At 48.8% G+C, this 25,488-nt stretch overlaps 1 protein-coding gene across 1 annotated transcript in view; it reads left to right on the forward strand.

The window, feature by feature from the left end:
• Nucleotides 1-23,894, forward strand: part of LOC144820057 (uncharacterized) — a 50,164-nt gene extending 26,270 nt beyond the window's left edge. The window contains exon 3 of the mRNA XM_078677712.1: nt 22,519-23,894. Coding sequence (XP_078533838.1) covers nt 22,519-23,042 — 524 coding nt within the window. The 3' untranslated portion in view covers nt 23,043-23,894. The remainder of the gene's footprint in view (nt 1-22,518) is intronic.
• Nucleotides 23,895-25,488: the final 1,594 nt, after the last annotated feature.

The following is a 25,488-nucleotide window of genomic DNA, read 5'->3' on the forward strand; positions in this document are numbered from 1 at the left end:
GCTGATGCAGATGATAGGAGAAAACCCAAAACTTTGAGGTGGTCCATCTCCCTTCAGGGAATGAACTTTACAGTGGAACATAGACCTGGGACTGTCCATGCCGATGCAGACGCCCTTTCCAGATTTTTGCACTTAGACAATGAAGACTCTCTTGGGAAAGGTTAGTCTCATCTTTCGTTTTCGTGGGGCGGGGGGTTGTGTAGGAAAGTGCCCATTTTTGCATGGTTACCTTCCACTTTTTGCCTGACCTCTGATGTAACCTGACTTGATGTGCCCTGGGTCCCTGCCAATCAGGTTCCCTGGGCCTGTGCTTGCTCCTAAAACTGTATATTTGTACCCACAATTGGCACATCTCTTACCACGGGTAAGCCCCTTGTAAAAGGTACCATGGGTACCAAGGGCACTGTGATAAGGGAAGACCTCTAACGGCTGAAGCACCTATTGTACCACCCTTAGGGGCCATGTACCTTAACACCCACACACTGCCATTGTAAGCTGCATGTTTTGGTGCAAAGAAAAGTGAAGAGTCAACATGGCACACATCCCTGTGTGTCATGCGTGCAACCCACTGTCTGAGACCTAGGTAAGCCACCCCTCTAGCAGGGTGCATGCACTAGCCCTAAGGTGAGGGTACAGATTCATGAGCCCTGTACCCCTACATTGTCTAAGTCAATTTTTTCACATTGTAAGTGTAGTAATGCCACAAAAAGTATAGGGTCAGGGAGTTGGTCATTATGAACTCCACATCTCTGTAATGGCTTTACTAAAAGCTGGGAAGTTTGGTATCAAACATCGCAGCACATTAAACCCACACAGATGCAGTGCTGGATTTAATGTAAGATGCACTCAGAGGGCATATTAGAGATGCCCCCTGAAAAATGACCAGCCCTGGAGTGGATGTCACCACCAGACAGGGTTCTGGACACTTGTGGAGAGAGTCTCCTCTCTCTGGGTCTGGAAACAAAGCCCATCCTAGGAAGGGGTGTCATGCCTCCTCCCCCAGGATGGGCTGGGAACACGAAGAGAAAGCTTTAAAGGATTGCAGCCTGTGGAAGCTGTCCCTGCCTTTTGCTGCCACCAGTAACTGGCTCCCACCGATTATGCCCCCCACTTTGGGTGGGAGAATCATCAGCAAAACCAAGCCAGGAAGAGAGGTGTGCCCACCTTTGCCAACCCCACCCCTCAGGTGGGGGAGGCGAGGTGAAGCACACATCTCAGCCCCCTCCAACTGGAAGATGAGGGGACTACACCAATTAGGGAGAGGCTCATGCCCCCTCCCACTGGAGTGTGGCATAATAGGGGGTGTAACCACCCCAAGTGAGGGACTTATTGGTCCTGACCTGCACACCCCTTTTAATGCCCCAAAATTTAGTATTTAGGGGTGACCCTTAACCTTGTTTCCTTAGATTTGAGGAAGAATGAATATGGACGAAAGAGCCGTGCTGACCCAGGAAGAAGAGGACACCTCTAGCTTTGGCCCCACCCTACCAGCCTGTCCCATCTCCTACCTGCACACAGCAAAGAAACCTGCATGTCCAGCAGTCCCCCCATCTTACAGACTCTGTCTCCTGTGAGCACCAGATTTACTCAAACACAGACTCCACAGAATCCGTATCAAGGCGACTTCGCGATTTTGCACCAGTCTACACCCGATGCCCATGGCCCAAGTTTGAGAGGCCAAACACCACAAGGAGGTCTCCCCAGCAATCCTGACCTGGGATATGGGGATTCACAACATCCCTCAAGCTTCAAGTCGACGTCAGCAGCCTCAACCTGAAGGGTCCCCCGACCACCACCGGAGCTGGTAAGAAGACCCGATGCCAGAAGTCACCTCGGCATCCGACGCCCAGCGGCCTTGGGTGTAGAAAATAATTGGGGGGCACTACCAACCAGAATATAAGATCCTTAAGTATTTGCCCGGCGGTGTCGCCTCTTGAACCCACAAAGAAGTTAAACTATTGAAGAGGCAGGCGCTGGAGACTGGAAGGCAGGAAACAAGGTTTTTATTCTCTCCGGAGGAGAACACAACGAAACGGACAGAAGGTATCGTTCTGAGGTGCTCTAACTGCATCCCTGAGGCCTGGCCTCTTATACACAAGTTTATCTTTTTATTGCATGTAACACATTCTCGTCGATACTTTGATGTATTGGAAAGACATCCTCCGAATCCCCCCTTCCCAGCCCGTTCCCACGCAAGGTTACAGTGGAAGTCCCCGCCCCGTTCACAACAGGTGATGATCATCGCGCAGCTGGATATTCCGCCGATCCACGGAGTGTGTGGGTTTCGATCGGATCTCGTGGGATGGGGGGGGCTTTGATCATCTCGGGGGTCCTTTGAGGAGGGAAGCTTTCTATTGTACGGGGAGGGGCAAGGGATTGGTATCGGCAGAGCTGGGTGTCGGCCTGGGAACGGGGAAGACAAACGGGCACACGGGGAAATGGGGTTTGCATCAAAGGGCCGGGGATCATAAATGGGAAGAGGGGAGGTGTCGCGCTGGGAACAGGACGAGGGTCTGGGGCAGAGCAGCGCTGAAGAGGGGTTTTATGATTCGCGGCAGGTGCAGGCAGGGGGGTTGTCAGTATGCGGGGGATGCCGGCGAAGTTAGGAGTGGGAGAGAGGCGCGCTGGCTCTCGGCGGGAGCAGGGAAGCCATGGTGTTCAAAATGGCGGCTGTTTTACGCGCACAAAAAGGTTAAGGAGAGCAAGAGGGCGCCGATAATGTTGACGGTTTCAGCCTACTTTCAACAGTCCTCCCTTTTCAACATATCTAGCCAACTTGCTTACTCAATGTCAATTTTCATCAAATTCCTAACTTCGGTATCATACAATGCTCTCATATGTTCGCTTCCAATGTCCACAGTTTTGGGAAAAATACAACTCGCACATAAAGAACACATAGGTGGCAAACATTGAATTCCTAAGCATAGGCCACATATTACAACTACGGGAATCAGGATAATGGTGAGCAGTCTCCAGCCCCAGCTTTTGACGGTGTCCCAGAACCAACCACCAAGCGACCATTCTTCTTGCTCTTGGTGAACTTCCGAAGAGAGTCTGTGAAGATGTTCGATGGCTTTGTACACTGAGGGTGAGTTGTCCGGTATGTATGTACAACAGCTGGACCCAATAATGCGGCATGCTCCTCCACGGTCCGCCAGAACCACATCTAGAACGAGGCGGTTCTGCAGAGCCACCAAACGGACCGCTTGGAGCTCGGCAGTGTTGTTGGCAAAGATGCCCGCTGTGATGTTCATGGTTGTCTCGACTGCCTGAGTCAAATGTCGGATGGCACGGCTGTTTGCCATCGGGCCCCAGAGGGGGACGAGTCCTTTCATAGCATCGAGGAACTGCGCCCCTGTTGAGTCGGCTTGTTCAATGTCTTTGGCTCGTTTTTGCCGGTGGTGATTCGCTGGGGCCACATAAGTTGGAGGAAGGACGAAGGAGATGTAGCAAGCGCCCCCCCAGCCTTTGGGGAGCCAGGTGTAGGCCTTCGTGCCGCAGATGAAATACATGTTTGGGGATGACACAAAGGAAGGTGGATCCGTGGAATCCAGAGTTCTGGTAAGGCGGCAAGCGCTGCGACCCACCAGCTGTGTCCCAAGTCCTTCTACACACATGTGGCCTGTGACGTTGATGACCGTCAGGGCCACAGTCAGAGTGGCAGCCGTTCGTTTCCGCAGATAGGAGAAGGTGGGTCTGGTTGGATTGTTGAACACCTGCATTTCGATTCGTTCTTTAGCCGGGATGTCCATTTGGTTCGAGTCGCTGGGGGTCAGCGGGCAGAAGTGTGTCTTTGTCTTGTTTCGCCCGGCCCCATGAGAAGAATGTGCTGCAGTTCTGCTGGAGGTGGCATTGCCCGTATAGCTCTCTTGCAGGAGGATCAGCCAGGCAAGGCAGGAGCCGTGGACAGAGAAGGGTGAAGGGATGAATGGTATTGAATGTCCAGTGGCATGGGGTAGCAACCCACAGATCCAGCAGTTGGTGGTATTGGTGGCAAGATTGTGCTGGTGAAGTAGCTGCACGAAAGAGTTGTTCCAAAACTCCTTTCGCCTCTCTCTTAGTTGAGGAGAGAGCGAAATTAGATAATGTTCCTTCATGGTGGTAGGCTGAGCAGTGGTTAGGAATGTTTCGTGAGCAGGTGCGTGTTCTTCCATAATCCAGAGCGTAGTCATGAGGAGAAAACAGAGGAGGATTACGATGAAGAGTGCAATTGTCTTTGAGCTATGGAGTCTGTCTATTCTCGGATTTCTGTAGTGGGTATTTCCTGCTGTCTCCGTCGGCTTCTTATTTGGCGCTTCCATCATCTTCTTATCTGGCGCTTCCATCATCTTCGTCTTCAAGGTGCTCGGTAGTGGGCAGGACCACAGACTTAGTTTTAGCTTCTCTCCAGGTAACCCTTGGTAGTTTGGGTCACCGTTCTGAGATCCTTTAACCTAGTCCGTGGCCTACTTAGCCGAAGCTCCCTCCTTTCGACGCAGGAAATACCCTTCTCGAGATGGCACAGTGGGGTCAGGATGTTTTGAAAGTTCAAGTGTCTCAGTATCAGGGTAGCAGTTCAACGATGGTCGGTCCTGGTTCAGGAGCTCTTCTTGGGTGTTGACGGTGTCTGTCGTGGCCAGGGCTGGAGAGACCCTTTTGCAGTGATGAGCGTGCAGCCAGTGTTTCTTCCCCTCCACTCGAAGTGCGGTCCGAGTGGTGATCAGCACTTGCCAGGGGCCCGTCCACCGGGGTTCCAAACTCTTTGATCGCTGAAAATTTCGGATCAGCACGAAGTCCCCCGGCTGGATGGCGTGACCCGGACCCCTGGAAGCATCGGGGATGGCCTGCTGCACCTGCTGATGAAGGACAGACAAAGTTTCAGTCAATTTGTACAGGTAATCAGACATTAGGACATCCGGAACGTCATGAATGGAAGTTGGTTTCGGGGCAGACCAGACGCTCATGGGTCGACCGAAGACAACTTCATAAGGGGTTAAGTGATGTCGGGTGGGGGTAGAGCGCATCGATAGCAATGCCAATGGGAGGGCGTCTGGCCATTTCAGGCCCGTCGTAGCCACTATTTTGGCCAGTTTAAGCTTTAGTGTGGCATTGTGTCGTTCGACAAGCCCAGCAGATTGAGGGTGGAAGACTGCGTGGAATTTCTGTTTAATACCCAGCCCATTTAGGATGAGCTGGATAACTTTGGCTACAAAGTGGGGGCCATTATCACTCCATAAAACACGACAGAGGCCATAACGGGGGAAAAACTCCTTTAACAGAACCTTTGCAGTGGCCATAGCGGTGTTGTCACGGGTTGGATATGCTTCCACCCACTTGCTAAATGCGCACACCACGACGAGTACATATTTCAGGCCTTGGCATCTGTCTAGCTGGATGTAGTCCATCTGCAGGACTTCAAATGGGTGGTTTGGGACCCCAAATCCCCCCCGGGGTACTACAGTTCCTTTCCCGGGGTTGTGTTGCAGGCATATTAAGCATTGTTGGACCAGGCGTTTGGCGGAATCTGGGATCTTGTCATTGTGCCAAACCCTGGAGACAAGTTCGATCATGGGGGCTGATCCTATGTGGGCAGGGGAGTGTGCCATGGTTAATATGGGAATCAAGTACGAATCAGGTAGCAACCATCTGTTCGTGTCTTTTGTCCGCCAGCAGCCTTCATCGTCTTTCAATCCCACCCGTGTCCATTCAGTCAATTCGTGTTGTGTGCTAGCCCTTTGTATGTCTCTAATTGTGTCCTTGGCGTCAGTCCAGTTTTCTGCTTGTGACCTGGTCACGTACATATGTGTTGTCGTTCTATTTTCAGCTGTCGTTCGGGCGGTGATGTCGGCTAGTGCATTTCCCTGTCCAATAATGTCTGTTACTTTCTTGTGTGCCTGGCATTTGATAACGGCAAGTTTGTTGGGGAGGAGGACAGCTTCGATTAAGGCGGAGACTAAATCCCCGTGCAAAATGGGTGTGCCGTGTGAGGTCAAGTATCCTCTCTCCCTCCAGAGGAGCCCAAAATGGTGAACCACCCCGAAGGCATACTGGCTGTCGGTGTAAATGTTCGCTGTGGCTCCTGTTGCCAGGATGCAGGCTCGCGTCAAAGCGATCAGTTCCGCTGCCTGGGCAGATCGCTGGGTGATGCGGGCTGTTTCTACTACAGTTCGAGCCGTGGTGACTGCATAGGCAGCGGAAGTGGTACCATCAGGGAGTTTGATGCAAGAACCGTCCACCCACAACTCCCCGTCGGGGTCAGGGAAAGCTGTGTCTCTGAGATCGACCCTACTCCTGGTCTGTTCGTCCGTAAGAGTCACGCAGTCATGTACGGGGTGCACATTGGGATCGTTCTCTGGCAAGGGTAACAGAGTTGCTGGGTTCAGTGTGGTGCATCTTTTCAGGGTGATATGGGGGGCAAGCAAGGTCAGTTCGTATCCAGTCAGTCGTGCACTCGTCAGATGTTGCGTCTTGGTTTGGTTCAGGAGGGTGTCGACTGCATGGGGTACCAGTACCGTGAGGGAATTCGAGAGCACAATCCCCTCACTCTGTCGGATAGAGACTGCAGCAGCAGCTACAGCTCGAAGGCAGGCAGGCAAGGCTCTGGCGACAGGGTCAAGAGTGGCAGAGAAGTAAGCGCACGGTCGTTGCTTAGGGCCGATGGCCTGGGTCAGGACAGATAAAGCGCACCCCTCCCTTTCGTGAGTGTAAAGGGAGAAGGGCTTTTTGTAATCAGGGGTACCCAGGACAGGGGCTGAGCAAAGGGCATCTCGCAGTTCTGTGAAGGAAGTTTGACACTCAGGGGTCCAAGGGAGTGGGGAAGGGACGTCTTTGTTTAGCAGAGAAAGCAGTGGTTTTACAACGAGGCTGAAGTTTGGTAACCATTGTCGGCAGAAGGAGGTGAGGCCTAATAGGGAGCGAACCTGCTTCTGGGTTTTAGGGACAGGGGTATCTAGAACGGTTTGGATTCGATCAGGGGTGAGTTTTCTTCCATCTTTGGACAAAAGGTGGCCTAGGTAAGTGACCTGGGGTAGGCAGAATTGCAACTTCTTCTTGGAGACCTTGTGGCCATTTCCCGCAAGGAAGTGCAAGAGTTGAATGGTGGCGGTGACCGCTAGAGGGGTGGTGTCGGCTGCCAAAAGGATGTCATCGACATATTGTACCAGCACCACCCCGTCGGGTAACTGGACTTGGTCTAGTTGTCTTTTGAGGGCCTGGCTGTAGATGCTAGGGCTTTCCGTGTAGCCTTGAGGAGCTCGGCAAAACCTATATGAGCGGGCTTTTAGGGTAAAGCCGAAGAGATATCGGCTGTCCGGGTGGATGGGGATGGAGAAGAATGCGTTCTTGAGGTCGATGACGGAAAAGGTGGTGGCAGTGGATGGAATCAAGGTCAGGATGGTGGTGATGTCTGAGACCACAGGGTACTGGGGTACCACCACTTTGTTGATCTCTCGGAGGTCGATGATGAAACGGTATGCTTTCTCATCTCCCTCTCCCTGCTTCTTGATAATGGGCAAGATAGGGCTGTTGCAAACGTTGCTAACCACTTCCTCTACCACTCCTGCGTCTATCAGTGACTGGATAATCATTACCAATGCCTTCTCGCCCTCTGGCGATATCCGATATTGTGGGAGTTTTGGGAGTGTTGCGTCTGGTCGGACAGTAATGTGCACTGGGTCAATTAACATACGCCCTACGTCCGAATCCGCTTTGGCCCACAGATACGGAGGTAGAGTGTCAAGCAGGGACGCGTCAACGTCGGTGATGGAAAACATGTGTCGGGGAGAGCAATGTCTAAGCAGAACGGGGTTGTCGTAAAGAAACACTCGAACTCCATCTTGAGAACACCTAATCGTCGCTCGGAAGTGTTTCAGTAAGTCAAGTCCCATAATGGCGTCAGGGCTATTGGAGGAAAGCAAGAACGTGGTGTCGGTGGTGTTGTTTTCTACGTCAAAGAGAATCGGGGCAGACAAAGGGTTGGTGGAGGGCGTTCCATCGAAACCTGTCGATGTTATGAGTGAGCCAGACAAGGGTGCCCTTGGAATCAGTCGTTTAGATAACGCACTACGTGTTGCGCCAGTGTCTACCAGAAATGGAGACTTGGTACCCAGGACCTTAGCAGTGACATAAGGGCCCTGCTGGTCAACATAGAGCTCGACTGGATCCCTCCCTCGCCCTTGGCTGTCCTATGCGAAGGTGTGAGTGTCGTCATAGTCAGATTGTTGATATTGGTTCTGTTGGGGTCGATCGAACGTATTTGGTCTGCTTGATCTGTCATTAGTCGCGTCATTTGGGGGCCCTCGTTGTTGTCCCCTAGGTCTCGGTCCGTTTGTTACATCCCTGGGGTCTTTGCTTCTGATCATTTCCAGAAGAACTGGGCACTGGGATTTCCAATGGCCAGTCCCTTTGCAGAAAGCGCACTGGTCTTCTCTAAGGTCTGTGCGTCCACTGTAGGAAGTCAGAGTGCGGTCCTGGGGAAATGTAGTCTTAGGGACGTTTGTCTGGTAGTTTCCTCGGTATTGGTCTCGTCCTATAGTCACCCCCTGCAGTTTGGCAATCATCACCCTCTCTTTTAAGTCTTTCTTCTTTTTCTCTGTCGCCCTATCGTTTTCATTTTTCTGATGCTCATAATATTGGGCCATTTGGAGAATCGCTGTAGGTTTGGAGGCTGCCCAACTACTCTCGCTGGCCTGTAGTTTCTGGGAGATTTCCGATGATAGGCCCTTAACATAATTCTGGACAAACAGATGGTGTCCGGTTGCAGTGGTCATGTCCTGGCCGCTGTAATCGGAGAACACCGTTTCAAACCGGGAGAAGTATTCCGATACATCCTCCTGGGGTTTTTGGCGACAGGCTGTTACTATCGACCAGTCCACTTTCTTTTCTGGGATTAGGGTTTTTAATTTCTCTACGATTTTATCTGGGAGGTCTAGAATGGATTTCAACGGCTTTTGTCCTGGTCCCCGTTGTTTGTCCAGGTCATCGAGTTGTGACCAGGTATGTCCAAACAGCTCAAGGTGGTCGACTTTCCGGATTTGCTTCCACACATCAGCTGGTAGACATAACCCGAAGAACAAGTCGATGTCAGCCAGGGTCATGATCGTTGAACCCAAGGCTGTACCCAATTCAGTATAGAAGGCAGTGGGGTTTTTACGTAGGTCGGGTAGAGATTTCCGGAATGTCAGTATCTCTTGCCGGTCCCATGGCTGGTAGACCCAGTTGTATACTACCCTTCCCTTCGCATCTTGGTTGTTTGCATCATCGTGAGTCCCTGTACCCCGAGGAGGAACCCAGTAAGGGGCAGCCTCACGTATCGGCATCATGGTGTTAGATTGCTCGGTTGGTGGTTCGGTCACTACGGGGGCTGCGGATTTTGCTCCCGGCTTTCGTTCAGTGAGGTGGCGGAAAACCTCAAGCGTACGCGTAAGGAGGTCCGACACATCACACTCGCCCTCATCCCCGATATCGACCTTCCGGTACAGAGTCCTTAGGCTCTCGGGACCTTTGTCTCGATATCGGTCCTCGTATGCATTCAAGACATGATAACACAGTCGTACGGTAAAATGTCGTCTGTGACTCCCTGTATACGAGCTGAACATATCTGTGATGTACTCTTCATCATCCTTCCTTTCTACCAGTGTCCTTGCTATTTTGTCGATCCCCGCTCGCTCATCTTTGTCTAGTCTGTTTGTTCTTGCAGGGCCAGCCCCTCGAGTCTCATGGTCGTCTAACGTTGTTGTTGATGCGGGTTTTAATACAAGGGGTTCGGCTGGCACAGAGGCCATTGGGGCCGATGCTGTGGCGGTACCTTCGTTTGTACCTGGGGGTGGCGCGTGCTGCGCCAAGGGTTGAGAAGGGGCATATGGAGGGGGCATGTAGATGATAGGAGGACCTAACAGCAAGTCCTCGTTGGCTTGTCGTTTCGAGGGTAAATCAGGGTAGAGCATGGAGGGGGTTCTAACCGGACACTGGCTTGGTGTTTCCATTTCTAGTTTCTGTTTAGCTTTCTCTCTTTCCTTTATCTCTTTTTCTAGTTTCTGAGCAGCTAGGTGGGCTGCTTTTCGCAGCTCTTTTTCCAACCTACTCTCAGTTTTCTTTTTACGTTGTTCAGTTTCTTTTCGCCACATGCCGAAGCTGTCAAGCATAGTAGGTGTTGTCTTGTTTTTACCCAGGGCAGTTTCTAGCGTTTTTATTTTATCATCATCGAAGGATCCTATCAGGGGCCATTGACTTTCTTGACCCTTTTTTGTATATTTATGCCATAGTTTACTATAGGCTATAGCGGTCAATCCATGCTTCATGAACATGTCCTTATTAGGGGTGCCTTCCAGTGGGGCTGGATGGTCCATCTCTAATAAGCGGTCCGGGCTAAACAGGCTACTAATCAGTGGGGAGAAGACAGACATGACGGCTCGTAACGAGGGACTAAAAAGTCAGCACTGCCTATCTTATCACTAGGTGCAAAGACGGGACAGAATATTTCTATTCTACGTTGTTTGCAGGCAGTGAATACCTCATGGATCAAAATAACAAAAGACCAATAAATAACAATGGGGAGAATGAGTAGGTCCGCAAAGATCTGCGTTACCTACCCTTTTCACTATCTGCAAAAAGGGTGGTCTCTTCCCTGTTTGCAGACAGGGAATCTCCAGGAAACAATAGTTTGCGAACAACAGTTCAGTTTCAAGTGATTATTGAGTGGGGGAGAAAAAATAAGCACGGCTGCTGCCCTACCTATCCTCCACTGTTTGCAAAGAGAGAGCCCGTTGTTTCTCCGTTTGCAGACAGTGAATCTCCAAATAAATAAAAAAGAGCAATACTAGTATTTTTTAAACAAACAAGCAATCAAGCAATTATTTCGCGACTTGTCGTGGTTACACGACCTTACCCGGACCGCATGGACAGTTTCCTGTCTTCCGAATCCAGCGCCCGATCGTCCTCTCTTCTTCGTTATCCTCGCGGCACTCCTGATGGTTCCCAGTCAGGACCGTAGATCACTCGAGAGAGGTCTGTTCGGAACCAGTGAAGTTCGGATGATCGGCTGTCAGACGAGGGTCTATCGGACAGACGCGTTCCCGATCGTTGCAGTCGTTCACTTTGTCGTCAGGACCTCTCCCACTGGATCCATGGGTCGCTGATGGGCCCCACGCTTGGGACGCCAATTGTAGAAAATAATTGGGGGGCACTACCAACCAGAATATAAGATCCTTAAGTATTTGCCCGGCGGTGTCGCCTCTTGAACCCACAAAGAAGTTAAACTATTGAAGAGGCAGGCGCTGGAGACTGGAAGGCAGGAAACAAGGTTTTTATTCTCTCCGGAGGAGAACACAACGAAACGGACAGAAGGTATCGTTCTGAGGTGCTCTAACTGCATCCCTGAGGCCTGGCCTCTTATACACAAGTTTATCTTTTTATTGCATGTAACACATTCTCGTCGATACTTTGATGTATTGGAAAGACATCCTCCGAATCCCCCCTTCCCAGCCCGTTCCCACGCAAGGTTACAGTGGAAGTCCCCGCCCCGTTCACAACAGGTGATGATCATCGCGCAGCTGGATATTCCGCCGATCCACGGAGTGTGTGGGTTTCGATCGGATCTCGTGGGATGGGGGGGGCTTCGATCATCTCGGGGGTCCTTTGAGGAGGGAAGCTTTCTATTGTACGGGGAGGGGCAAGGGATTGGTATCGGCAGAGCTGGGTGTCGGCCTGGGAACGGGGAAGACAAACGGGCACACGGGGAAATGGGGTTTGCATCAAAGGGCCGGGGATCATAAATGGGAAGAGGGGAGGTGTCGCGCTGGGAACAGGACGAGGGTCTGGGGCAGAGCAGCGCTGAAGAGGGGTTTTATGATTCGCGGCAGGTGCAGGCAGGGGGGTTGTCAGTATGCGGGGGATGCCGGCGAAGTTAGGAGTGGGAGAGAGGCGCGCTGGCTCTCGGCGGGAGCAGGGAAGCCATGGTGTTCAAAATGGCGGCTGTTTTACGCGCACAAAAAGGTTAAGGAGAGCAAGAGGGCGCCGATAATGTTGACGGTTTCAGCCTACTTTCAACATGGGTGGCAGAAACCAATGGTGTCCAGGCACCTCTCAACTACCTCTCCAGCCAGCGGTCACTTTCAGGAACTCTCCATGCCCATGCCTGCAGCCTCTTTGCCAAACTGGAGATCTCCATTGGAATCCACAGGGTACCCGATGTCTTCTTGGCACACTGCCCCTGGCCACCCCAATGCCGCTCGTGGTACAGCTCCTGTGCTAATTGTTGGCCCCTGCAGTGCTGACCGTAACCCCAGGAGCTTTGCTACCATACCCGAGTGGCCTGCTCATAAGAGGTTACTGACAGAAGGTCCCATTGGCTAATGTTGGGCCCCTGCATTCTGCACCCGGCCGCCCCAGTGCCGCTGGGGGTGCAACTTGAGTGCCGACCTAGAACTTAGGGAACCTTGGGCCTAGCCCCCAAAACTCCCACGTGTCAGACATTTACTTACCTGTGAAACTGATAACCCATTTTTCTCCCATAGGAATCCATATTATGAGTTTTTGGGGTTAAAATGTTCTGTGTTGAACTGCTGTTTTGTATGGAGAAAAAATTAACTATAACTTAAACAAAGAAAAGTCCCACTTACCTTGTAATGTGAGCACCTTTGGTGTGGTCTCTAGGCATACCACCCCAAGTAGTTGATGTCAAATGAAAGTAAGCAAAAGTACACTAAAAGTAGTTACTGCTTTTTGAAGTTATACCAATCTGTAACAATTGCAAATAAATTCCCAATTGCATTTCTGTGTAAAGGTTTACAATTTAAAGTACATTTTTCTACCTGTGCCAAGTCCTGCTTGGTTCCAGAAATAAAATACAAGTATGCCTTTTTATACTTACACAATTGGTTTGGCTTCAGCCCCTGAATGAGTGAATACAATAAATGCTTAACACATTCTCTGGATAAGCCTAACTGCTTGCCCACACTACCACAAAGAGAGCTGTTAGTACTTACCTAATTTAGGCTCTTCTATACCCCGGGGGACTCCCTGGACTCTGTACAAACTATACCTTACTTTGGTGTAGTATATACAGAGCCAGCTTCCTTCAATCATGGCTCTATCTGATCGAGAATTTTGTGAATAAACCTTTCATACATGGTCAGTTTGCAAAATTTCACACTAGCCCCCAACATACTGATTGCCAATTGCAACAAGTTTACTAGTGCAATCATACATCTGGCCACACACTCCCAATATTATGCTATCAGTGCCTAATCTCCATACTGTATCAGAGTGGAATCACTGACACAATATTGTGGTGAAAAATATAGTAGACAAAAAAATTGTGTCAACAATATCGTTTACCACAATATTGTGCTTGTATACTTATAGTGGTAGGTAAAAAATATCAGAAAAAAATACAGTTATCACTAATATCCTCGGAAAATAGACACGCATATTGATTGTTTAGTAAAATTGAGTTTAAAGTTGTAAATGTTAATTATTTCAATATATAAATATAATACAATGTAAATTAAATATATTCCTGTAATATTTAATATTATATACACATATGTACTTATATAAACACACAAACACATTTGTGCTTGTTTTTATATAAATAAATATTTCCTGCAACTAAAATATAGGTACAATAAATAAGTATTCCATAAATTCCATAATTAAAAATCAATTGAATAATTAATTAACAATGAATAATTAATTGGTAATTATTATTACATATTTAACTCCTCAACCTATATAGCTACAAAGTCCACAAATAACATATAATGTAAATAAATCAGTATTACATGTTACAAAATAAATATCAATACCATAAATAAATTGAATTTGTTAAATAGTTCCTAATTATGTATACCTAATTAACTTCTCGCCCTAATCCCCTACAAAACCAACAACCCATTATGACACTATTAAAAAGTAATCAGATATTCAAAATCATTTAAAATTACAAGCTATATTTAAAAAACAATTAACAAGAGCTGCGGTGATGTAAATGGGGCTGGGTTGGTTAGTTTTCTGGGCTGGGGGTAGTTTTCTGCACTGCGGGGGTTGTTTTATGGGCTGGGGGTTGGTGGCAGATTACTGGGCTGGGCTTGTGTGAGTAGTTTTCTGGGCTAGTGGGGGTTGGGTAGTTTTCTAGTCTGGTGGGGTCGTAGGTAGTTTTCTGGGATGAGGGGTTATGGGGTTGTATCCTGGGTACAGGGGTAATTTTCTGGGCTGGGGGTTTGAGGCTAGTTTTCAGGACTGGGAGGGTCAGAGGTACTTTTTAGAGCTGGGGGGTCGGGTTAGTATTCAGGGCTGGGGTCAGGGGCAGTATACAGGGCTGGGGGAGGGTTAGAGTAGTTTTCAGGGTTGGGGGAAGGTCTGGGTAGTTTTTTTAATTAGGGGTTAATGTTGTAGGCCAAAGGGCAGAGGAAGGGGCTGGGGTAGTTTTAGGGACAGAGCAGGGGCAGGAGGGGGACGGGATAGTGTTTGGTAATGGATGAGGAGAATGGGGAGTTAGGGTAATTTATAGGGCTTAGGGGAGGGCAAAGTATTTTTTAGTGCTAGGGGATGGGGGAGTCGGGTAGTATTAAAAAATAGGGGTTAGAGTTTTAGGCCTAGTGGCAGTGGAAGGCGTTGTGGTAGTTTTAGGGACAGCGCAAAGAGGTGGGAAGGGGTTGAGGTAGTGGTTGTTAAGGGTTAGGGACAGCATGGGAGTTGTGAGGGAGTTGGGATATTTGAACCTCAGGGTGGGGAGGAGTCTGGGGGGAGTTTGTAGCTTAGGGCAGGGGAGGGTGTCACGACCTTAGCCACGCATACCCCTTTACAATTCACGCCTTTACCACGAAATTAAGTGATAAAGGCATGCATGGTAAAGGAATGCATGGTTAAAACACATTTGTGGTTTAGGCTGCGTAGCAGAGGGACGCGTGGTTTATCCATGCATGCTTTGTCATACAACACAGGTATTCAAATGGCTACGCTAAAGCTCAAGACGCACCATTGCCCAGGCCCTCGTCTCCGGCCTACTGGACTATGGCAAAGCTCTCTTAGCAGGGATCACACTTCACCTCCTCCAACCATTACAAACCACAGAGAATGCAGCAGCTGAACTCATCCTAATTCTACCTATATGAAAATACATCACCCCCTACTCCAGTCAACTCCCCTGGCTTCCGTACAAAAAGGATGCCAGTTTAGCTCCTGGCCCATCTAAACAAGGTCGTACAGAACTGCAGACCCACCTACTTCAACCACCATCTGAATTTCCATCAGCCCACCAGACACCTCTGTTCTGCATCCCTTTCTCTAATCACCAACCCCGCATCAGACATAGCAGATGCTGAGGTTGTTCCTTCTCCTAAGACATAGAATGAGCTATCCTTCATCTACAGATTACACATCCTTTCCAGAGTTTCAAAAGTCAGTAAACACCTGGCTATTCCGCTAATCAACTGGACCCTGCAGTGCCTGGATACTTTCATGGGTCACAAGTAGTGATTTAGGCATCTACTGATTGATTGGTTGTATATAAAGAGAGCAAGGGTGAGCGTGGCGAGGCAACAGAGAACAAACCGATAGAGAGAACGAGGAATAGAGAGAGAGAGAAAAATGTGGTGTACCGAAATTTATAAAGAAATGCTGTTGTTTCCTAGCACCTCTCAAGGCAGTGCTGTTTTGGAACTATTGATGGATGACTTGTTGTGACTATTGTTTCTACGAGGCTCACCGATTGACCTACTATGTTTGAAAAATAAAAATCATGCTTCCACAATGGATTCCAAAAAAAAAGGATTCGCTCATCAGAAACATTTGCAATGAAAACCTCAAAGTCTTCCGGTGTTGAATATAACTCTGGGTGAAATTTAAATGACTCTGGCGTAATTTGCGTCATTTTGGGAAAATCTTGTTACACTTGTTATGCGAAATTTCCAAAATGACACTGTTATTTCATGTTTTGAAATTATGGGCTATAGGTAGTACACATTTACAGTGAGAGTACAGGAAAGACGCAAATATACAGAACATGAATATTTCTGACCCTGCTCCCAGGCAGGTCGCTCCCCACGCTGCTGCACGGCTCTGCCTGCATTGTTTTTGCCTAATCTAGTATTTTTCTAGGGGTGGGCGTAGTTCGCGAAGTAGCGCTATGCGTAGCTAAGCGAAGTGCACTTTGCACTAGGCGAGCTACGCGTAGCCTACGCGAACTGCATAGTAGCATGTTCGCACTGTGCAAGATGTCGTTTTCAATCATTGCACAGTGCGGACAAGCATCTGGCACTGTGCAGTCATTGAAAACAGCATCTTGCACAGTGCAAGCTGTTTTTTTCTGCCGCTCGAGTAGATTTTTACTCGAGCTGCAGCTTTCTCAACGTAGACTGGTAGTTTCTCATCGCGAGTGGTCGCGAACATGCGCGACCACTCACAATGAGAAACCTGACCTCCCAGCGTTGAGAATCTTGCCGGGAGGTTTATTTTCCATGCTCGCGATTGGCATCTTAATGTTGCTGATCGCGAACAAGGAAACAGTCTTGCGAGGATGTCATTTTGCTTGCTCTCGGTCGCCAACTTGATGTTGAGGACCATGAGCAAGCAAAAAATGACCGCTGCACTACGCTACGCTACGAATGTTTGCACTGTGCTACATGCAGTTCGTTTAGTGCGAAGTTGCGCAAACTTCACAAACTACGCAAGTGTATCGGGTGCTTTGCCCAGGGTTATATTTTCCCCTGTGCCTAACTTGCTTTCTTGCCCAGACTTGTGTTTTTCCCCTGTGCCTGTACTTGCTTTCTTGCCCAGACTTGTTTTTATTCCCCTGTGCCTGTGCTTGCTTTCTTGCCCAGACTTGTTTTTATTCCCCTGTGCCTAACTTGCTTTCTTGCCCAGACTTGTTTTTATTCCCCTGTGCCTGTACTTGCCTTCCTGCCCAGATTTGTTTTCATTCCTCTGTGCCTGTACTTGTTTTCTTGCCTATACTTGTTTTTCCTTCCTGTGCCCACTTCTCCCGCGAACCCCGCCTGTTTTTCCCACCGCTGCGTCCCTGCGGCCCCGCCCCCTACAATCCCATTCGCCTCACCGCTCCCACCTCCCAGCTGCTCCTCCCTCCCACATCACTCGTATGGAGGCCGCGCAGCGGACGCGCGCATTGGGCGCGCCAAAGGTGCACCTAAGGCAAGCCCGTCTGTGCCCGTCCATGCCTGAACCGCGCCCAGTGCCAGGACACCTGGACCCTGCAAACGCCACGACGCCCAACACCGCTATGATGCCAGAACCCTCCACGCACTCAACACCGGACAATCACACACCTGCTTCCCGGCAGCCCCGAAGCGCACCCACCAAGCTTTCGCCTGCCAGAACTGCAGCTTCACAAGCATCCGCCCCACCATGCTGCCAACCAGGAAAGAACCCAACCACCTCAGATGCATCCTTCTCAACACCCGCTCTGCCCGCAAACACGACGTTGAACTCTGGGACCTACTCGACTCAATCTCCCCAGACACCCCCTGACAGAGACCTGTCTGAACCTCGCCTCGGCACCCGACATATCCATAACCATCCCGGAAGGCTACAAGATCACCCGCAGGGACCTACCAATGGAGCAGTAGGAGGAATCAACATCGTCCACAGGAACACTCTCAGAGTCTCGACCAACACCGACGACACCCTCAGCACCTCTGAACACCTGCACTTCCAGATCCACACTGACCCCAACACCACCCTCAGAGGAACTCTCATCTAAATACCCCCCTGACCCCGACCACAGTTCAGCGACTCAATCGCCGACTTCGTCAGCACACACGGCCTTGCCTCCACGGACTACATCCTCCTCGGGGACCTGAAATTTAACCTTGAGAACAACAACGACACCAACTCCACCACCCTGATCGACAACCTAGCCAACCTCGGACTCAGATAACTCATCACAACACCCACCCACTCCGCCGGTTACATACTTGACCCCATCTTCTCCGCAAGTCTCCACATCTCCTTCAACTACTCCACCAAACTCCACTGGACCGACCATCGCTGCATCCACTTCACCTTCAAGAAACCCACCACGCAACACCGCACCCAACAGATGCCTCGCCGCTGCTGGCGCGAAGACCAGCACCCTCGCCCAGAGCCCACCTGCCAACCCAACCGACCCCGACACCGCCGCTCGCAACCTCAGACAGTGGATCAACGACTGCGCCAACACCCTCGCCCCGATCAAGTAACCCTCCAACAGTCCCACCAACAAGAAAGCCAGCTGGTTCCCTGAAGACCTCTGGGCTCCAAGCAAACCTGCCAAAAGCTGGAGAAGATCTAGCTCCATGAAAGAACACCGGACAGCCACGCAGCCCACAAGAACGCCACCCGCAGAAAACATCACCTCATCAGATCTGCCAAAAGGGCCTCCTTCAAAGACCGCCTGGACAACAATGCGCACAACAGCAAAGAGGTCTTCAACATCGTGAAGGAACTCTCCAATCCCAGCTCCAACACCAATGACATCCCACCCTCGCAAGACCTGTGCGACTCGCTGGCCACCTTCTTCCACCGCAAGATCGCAGACATCCACGACAACTTCAACGCCACGACTGCCCCGACAACCACTGAGGCCTCCGCCCCCATGACCACCATCCGCAACAACCGCCTGCTCTCCTGTCACCAACATCAATGACGACGACACCATCAAGATCATGAACACCATCCAGTCCGGATACCCGTCAGACCCATGCCCACACCACATTTTCAACAAAGCCAGCACATCCATCGCACCCCATCTCTGGAACGTCATCAACACCTCCTTCTAGACAGCAACCTTCCCGGAGATCTGAAAGCACACAGATATCAATGCCTTACTCAAGAAAGCCAAGGAAGACCCGAAGTCCTCAAGAACTTCCGGCCCATCTCCCTGCTCCTGTTCCCGGCAAAGGTCATCGAGAAGACCGTCAGCCTCATCCTCGGATCCACCCCTTCGACGACTCCTGGTGGCCGACCGCACTGGGAACTGCTTTAACACCCACCGACCACGCACATATCCTCGACTCCACCCTCTCCATGACAGGTCAACGCCGTCTCCTCCTCCTGCTTCAACACCCTGTGCATGCTCCGCAGGATCTACAAATGGATCCCCACTGAAATGAGAAGAACGGTCACCCAGGCCCTCGTCAGCAGCAGGTTGGACTATGGAAACGCCCTCTGCACAGGAGCCTCGGACAAACTCCTGAGACGGCTCCAACGCATCCAGAACGCCTCTGCACGCCTGATCATCGACATCCCTTGCCGCAGCCACATCACACCCTACCTGAGAGACCTGCAAAAGGCTCCCGGTCAACAAGAGGATAACTTTCAAGCTCCTCACCCACGCACACAAGGCACTCCACAACACCGGACCAACGTACCTCAACAGACGACTCAGTTTCTACACCCCCACCCGCCAGCTCCACTCTGCCACCCTCGCCCTTGCCACAGTCCCCCGCTTCTGACGAGCGACCTCAGGCGGCAGATCGTTCTCCCACCTCGCCGCCAAGACCTGGAACAACCTCCCCATCCACCTGCGGCAGACCCAAGACCTGCTGACTTTCAGAAAACTCCTCAAGACCTGGCTTTTCGAGCATTAGCAGCATCCCCCACCCCAGCGCCTTGAGACCCTCATGGGTGAGTAGTGCGCTTTACAAATGATATGATTGAATGATTGATTGTTCACCCCACTTGTGTTTCAAATAGAAAATGAACCCTTGTATCAGAAATTGATGTGAGGAAGCATTTTGTGCTAAAATATAGCACTAAAAGATGGATTTGCATTTCTCAGATTGAAATGTAACTTTGGATAATTTTCCAGAAATTTTACATAATTAAACTAATGCAAATTACACAAGTTTCAAATTTCCTTAGTTATAAAGAATTTCCTCTTCGTTGGCATATAGAGCAAAAGGATGTTCAAGCTCACCCGCACTACACTATCTAGGAGCATATTATCAAGAACGACATTAAAAATGATCACCGGTTTAGCAGCAGAAAACTGCAGCTAAAGCAGTAATAATGGGCTTGATAATATGCCCATGAGAATTCCAGTGGAAGCCCATGTTCACACCAGAACATGGACTTCTATTGGAATTCTCAATGGCATATTATCAAGCCCATTACTGCCATTTTAGCAGCAGTTTTCTGCCGCTAAACCAGGGATCATTTTTAATGCCGTTCTTGATAATATGCCCCTCAGTTTTTCCTAATTCTCTACAAGGGACATTAGTCAAACCCAAAGACCACATAAGGACTGGGAGCTGAAAGCAGTCCTGGCACAAATGTTCAAGCCAGTCCACTCCCTTCCTCACCTCTTTCTCTCCGTCCATCATTTTATTCATCCATTCTCTTTCTCTGCCATTCTCTACATTCTCTATCTTTCCTCTCTCTCTTTGATCTCGCTCCTCTCCACTCTACCTGCCCTCTGGGAAGCCCCCACTGTGCATGCTGCAATTTAATGATTCAATCATCGTATTGATAAAGCGAACAGCGGCCAACAGGTGTCCTGGTGCTAGAACCCAAGGACGGATGTGAGGACCAAAGGATGAATGCAGGTCTTGAGTTGAGACATAAGCAGGCTTTCCTTCTAAAGGAGTGAAGCCCAAAAAGAAGCTTCTTCCAGGGCTTGGCGGCTGACACCCTAAAGGTTCACCCTCTTCTGTTTTTCAATCGATCTAAATGGACCGAATGAGGTTGTGCAACCTCAAAATCAACCTTAATGCCGCATTTTGCACAATCTGAAGCAGATTATGAATATTCGTAGGAAGACCCAGATAGAGAGCATTCACATGAACTAATCTTGCCGGTAAGGCAGCTGGTACAATGGTTTTCCCAACATCTAAAGTGCTATATGCAAGTGTGTTTCTTAATGTACTTAGTGAGGTAAAACAGGACTCTGCAATGGCAGAGATTTGATGGCTGGAGGAGAGAGTGTTATTAAACTTAACTCCTACATTTCTTCCCACCATCCTAGGTGGTGGAGGGGGTCCTAGCTTCTTTGGCCGCCAGTCATTGGGCCAAGAAGAAAAGGAGCCACCAAAGTGTAAGATCTTCATGTTGTAGGTGCTGCACTTTAGGCAATTCCTGTTCACCCATATGAGCTCTTCTAACAGGCATTGTTTGAACTGAACCAGCTCATCTGAAGCTTGCTTCTGAAAAGAGAAGGGTGGCTGAGTGTACTCGGCATCAGAAATTACTTTAATACCATATTTTTCCACAATATAGCTAGAGACGTCATGTACACAATACATAATGTAAGGCACAATGAAGAGCCCTGAGGTACACCACGCTTAATTACTAAAGGCGCAGGGAAAATGGCTACAAATACGCTGCGTGTTCTCCATTAGATAAAAAAGATTGTATCCCATTCAGGACTGACCCACCAATCCCCAGATGTGCTCATCTGAATAGTAATATTCGATGGCAGATGGTGTCAAAAGCCGCAGACAAATCCATCAGGATGAGGGCAGCGGCTGACCTTGATCAATATAATAAAATATTACATTACATTACTCACGTCTGAGCATACCCGTCCCACTCGGAGTGACTAATGCAAAAACAACAGTCGATGGACAGAATGCAGAACAATGTCATACATTCACCCCAGTACAGAGATCTGGGCCTAAATCCATCGTATTTTTGCACTCCACACCACCCCAGTCCAGACATGGCCATATGCAAATCAGCATTGACCCTGTGCCTCATGGGAACAGTCCAGCCCGAACTGCCAAGCCATGTCTTCCCTGGACCAGAATCAAGCATGCTAGGACTGGTTTCTGGCTATCAGCCGTCATCAGCCAGGATAGCTTGACTCCAGTGGTGTGGAGAGCACGGGACTCTGGAGTGCTCTCCAGGCCACTGGAGTCAAGCCAAAGGTTACACTGTAGACACCAAGTTGTTCTACCAAAGGTTACACTGTAGACACCAGGTTGTTCTACCAAAGGTTACACTGTAGACACCAGGTTGTTCTACCAAAGGTTACACTGTAGACACAATGTTGTTCTACCAAAGGTTACCCTGTAGACACCAGGTTGTTCTACCAAAGGTTACACTGTAGACACCAGGTTCTTCTACCAAAGGTCGCACTGATATGTACCTGGTTGCTCTACGAAAGTTTGCACTGTACACACCAGATTGGTCCACCAAAGTTTGCACTGTACACACCAGATTGTTCTACCAAAGGTCGCACTGTACACACCAGATTGTTCCATCAAAGGTGGCGCTGTACACACCAGATTGTTCTACCAAAGGTCGCACTGTACACACCAGATTGTTCCATCAAAGGTGGTGCTGTACACACCATCAAAGGTCATGCTGTACCTAGATAGAAAGTCATTCACCTTGATTGTACCACTGTTTCAGCCATTTCAAAGCACTGTGAATAACAGGTGTCACTGTTAACTTCTTTATTAGTATGAAATGTAGTGACCAGTGAAGGATGCAAGGCGGAGTATGCCCTATCACAGATTTTCTGTATGAATTGAACACCTCACTGTCTCTTTTCAACTGTAGGATTTTCTCATGAATGGATTGTGTAATGTTCTCCTCTTGCAGGTCTTAGTATGATCACCGCCAGCCTGGAGGCTCTGGAATTATCCCAGAAGAAAGCCAATGAGGCCAACAGAAGCTTCCACGCCCAGATAGCCACAGTCGATACCTACTCTGCAAAGGTGAAAAGCTGTCAGAAGAAAATCGCAGACATCCAGAGGAACATCTCCAATATCGAGAGGAAGATGAACGCTATAACCGCAAACATAAGTCAAGAAACTGACTTTGTGACGAGGCTGACCAATTTTCAGCTTCCAGTAGGGCAGTGCAGAACATTTCTATCGGTGATGGTTGGGAGTAACCGTACAGCGAATGTGCGCGCCACATATAGTGCCCTGCTAGATGTCCTGGTCCCAACCTTTGATGAAATGGCACACTTTGTAAGCCCGCTGATTGCAAATAAAGATGATTTCAAAAAGAACCTAACTTCTCGCCTAGGTGCCATCACCAAAACGATGAACGAAGCCAATTGGCAGTTCAAGAATATGTCTTTGTCAAATCAGCCGGATGACATTCAGGACTTCCTCTAGATTCCGCCAGGAACTGCCACATGCTCCCTGAGATCACACAATGCTTTTATTAATTATTAGGACATGTTAGAAGTCATCCCTTTTTCTATTCTCTGATATGTGTTCACCTTTATTTTTGTTAGATGTAAGTGGTTGAGGGATAGAGACATTTTAGAAACATATGCACTAGTCTACCTCCAGGATAGCCTGAGTCAGGGATCTCAGTTAGTTCTTCATTCCCTGCCCTCTTCTGGACCACTCCACTCCCCCTCCAGTTGGTCCTTATCACCTTTCCAACCTTCCAAAAAATGCCTCTGGCCCCTTGGCGTCCCACCTATGCTCAGAACTACCCCCGTAACCCCTGTCTATCTTCACTTCTTGGCCATTGCTTTGTAATTCTGTCTTCTATTGCTTTATTAGGTTGACTCCCACTCCCTTTCACCCTATCTCTTGAAGCCATGATGTTGAATGCCAGCCTGTGACTACTCAACTACTATCACCTGCAAACCTCACAGTCTGCGATTCGCCCCTCTTTGGTGACCTGTATTTACCCCCTTATCTAAGTTTGCTTTGCTGTCCTCTATCTTCATGTCTATACTCACTTCTACTCCCATAAGTCACCTGCCTGTTGCTGCTTCCATGGCATCCAGACACATAATGCCTTCTTGGTCACCAGCGGGTCAATGTGGCCTGTGCTAGTCAGAGTAGTCCATGCTCCCCTCAATCTATGTTGTCCCACACACCTTTCAATGTCTCAAGACTGTTACCCCATGATCCATAGGACAACCAAAGATCCACTGTGTGATTTGTCATCTTTCCTTTTACCTGCCTCTGGTCTGCTGTCTTGGATCAATAAAGTGATCTTAAGCTAAATAGCCTGATTTGTGTGTTAATGTCCTATCTCAATATTTATATTGTTTGTATTGTAGATGTACAGCAGTCTTGTTTCCTTGACCAGCCCATTATTAAATGTACATTCCCTGGATGACTTCAGTTCACACTTTCAGGCATAGTCAAGTTACATGCTTTTTCCTACGGCTGGAAAACTGACAGAACTAATAATGAATGAATATATATAAACTTCTTTATTCGGTTTTTATCACAAGTAAAAACCATAAAAGAGACAATTAAAAAATACAGTTTACATTTTGTAAGCATAGATAGAAGTTCATACAAAAACATTAAAAGGTAAGTTTTCAGTCCGTTTCTTTTCCTCAGGGTGTGATTATGTAGTAGTTTTAATACGATTCTTTTTATAGACTTTTCCTGTGCTTCATGATACATTTTAGGAAGTTAAGAACAAAGTAGCAAACAGACTCAGATTCGAGCATTTGGAGTCTAAGAAATGCCGGCCTGCATTGTCTAAGGCCCCAACTCCTCAGCGTGGGCAGTAGCCAAATTTTCCTGTGTGCATGATGGAATTTGCAAAACAAAATAACGTGTAGGTTAGACTGCATTGATTTCTCGTCACAGGAGCAAAAAGGAAAACTTAAGACCCATCCATTATTCATAGGAAAAGTAACCAATCTAAAGAATGTATCCAACCTTAATCTGGTCAACAGCATTCTGTCATATGTCGTCACCGGCAGTGTTAGATACGGCTGGATGCTGTATGTTGTTTGGACCATATTCGCGTGGATAACCGCATGTTTCAGTGATTCCGAAGCCAATCTCAATGTCTCTAAGTGACAGAGGGCTTGTTGTTTTAGTGCTTTCTTCGGAATGTTGGCGATGGACTCTGGATGAGCATAATATTTCTCAAGACCAAGATCTTTAAAAAAGTTTCTAATATAGGAATGCCATCATACCTTGGAAGACTTGTCAAGAGCCATTGTATCTGTTATGACGGACTGGGACAGGGCGTTATTCGCAGATGTTCAAATACGCCGCCACAGCATCAGCGGTTGGATCTTGATCAAGTCCTCCAGGTAGGGAATTCCTAGTTCTAAATGGCAGGCGTAGGTTGAAGTGCCTCTGGGGGTGACTAGAAGAAATCTCAGAAAAGCGTTTTCCGCTACTTGAATGGAGCTGATGTCCGTATGTCCCCAAACCCCGGCTCCATAAAGAGCAATGGCCTGGCATTTGGCACTCTAGATCTTCAATAGCTCCACTGGAGCCCTTCTCCCCAATCTCCGAGAGAAACTCATCAGGGCCGCTATTGATCTTTTAAATAAATGGCATCTTGACTCAACTGCTGGCTTCCATGTCAGTCGTCCGTCTATCATGATACCAAGGAACGGATACTGGGGAGTAACCTCTAGTTTTTGTTTATCAAGGTAGATCTCTTTTACTCCTTTTTTCTTGGTACCTGCTATCATTACAAACGTTTTCTTGACATTTACTTGTAGATCTAAGCCTCCCATGAATGTCGTGTATCTCTTCAGGGAGCTCTGTAGCTCGCGCGGAGTACGCGCGAGGATGACGGCATCATCCGCGTAGAGCAGGGCGGGAATCAGGCGCTGTTTTA

Source organism: Lissotriton helveticus, chromosome 2_1, assembly GCF_964261635.1.
Source record: "Lissotriton helveticus chromosome 2_1, aLisHel1.1, whole genome shotgun sequence".
Classification (NCBI taxonomy): domain Eukaryota; kingdom Metazoa; phylum Chordata; class Amphibia; order Caudata; family Salamandridae; genus Lissotriton; species Lissotriton helveticus.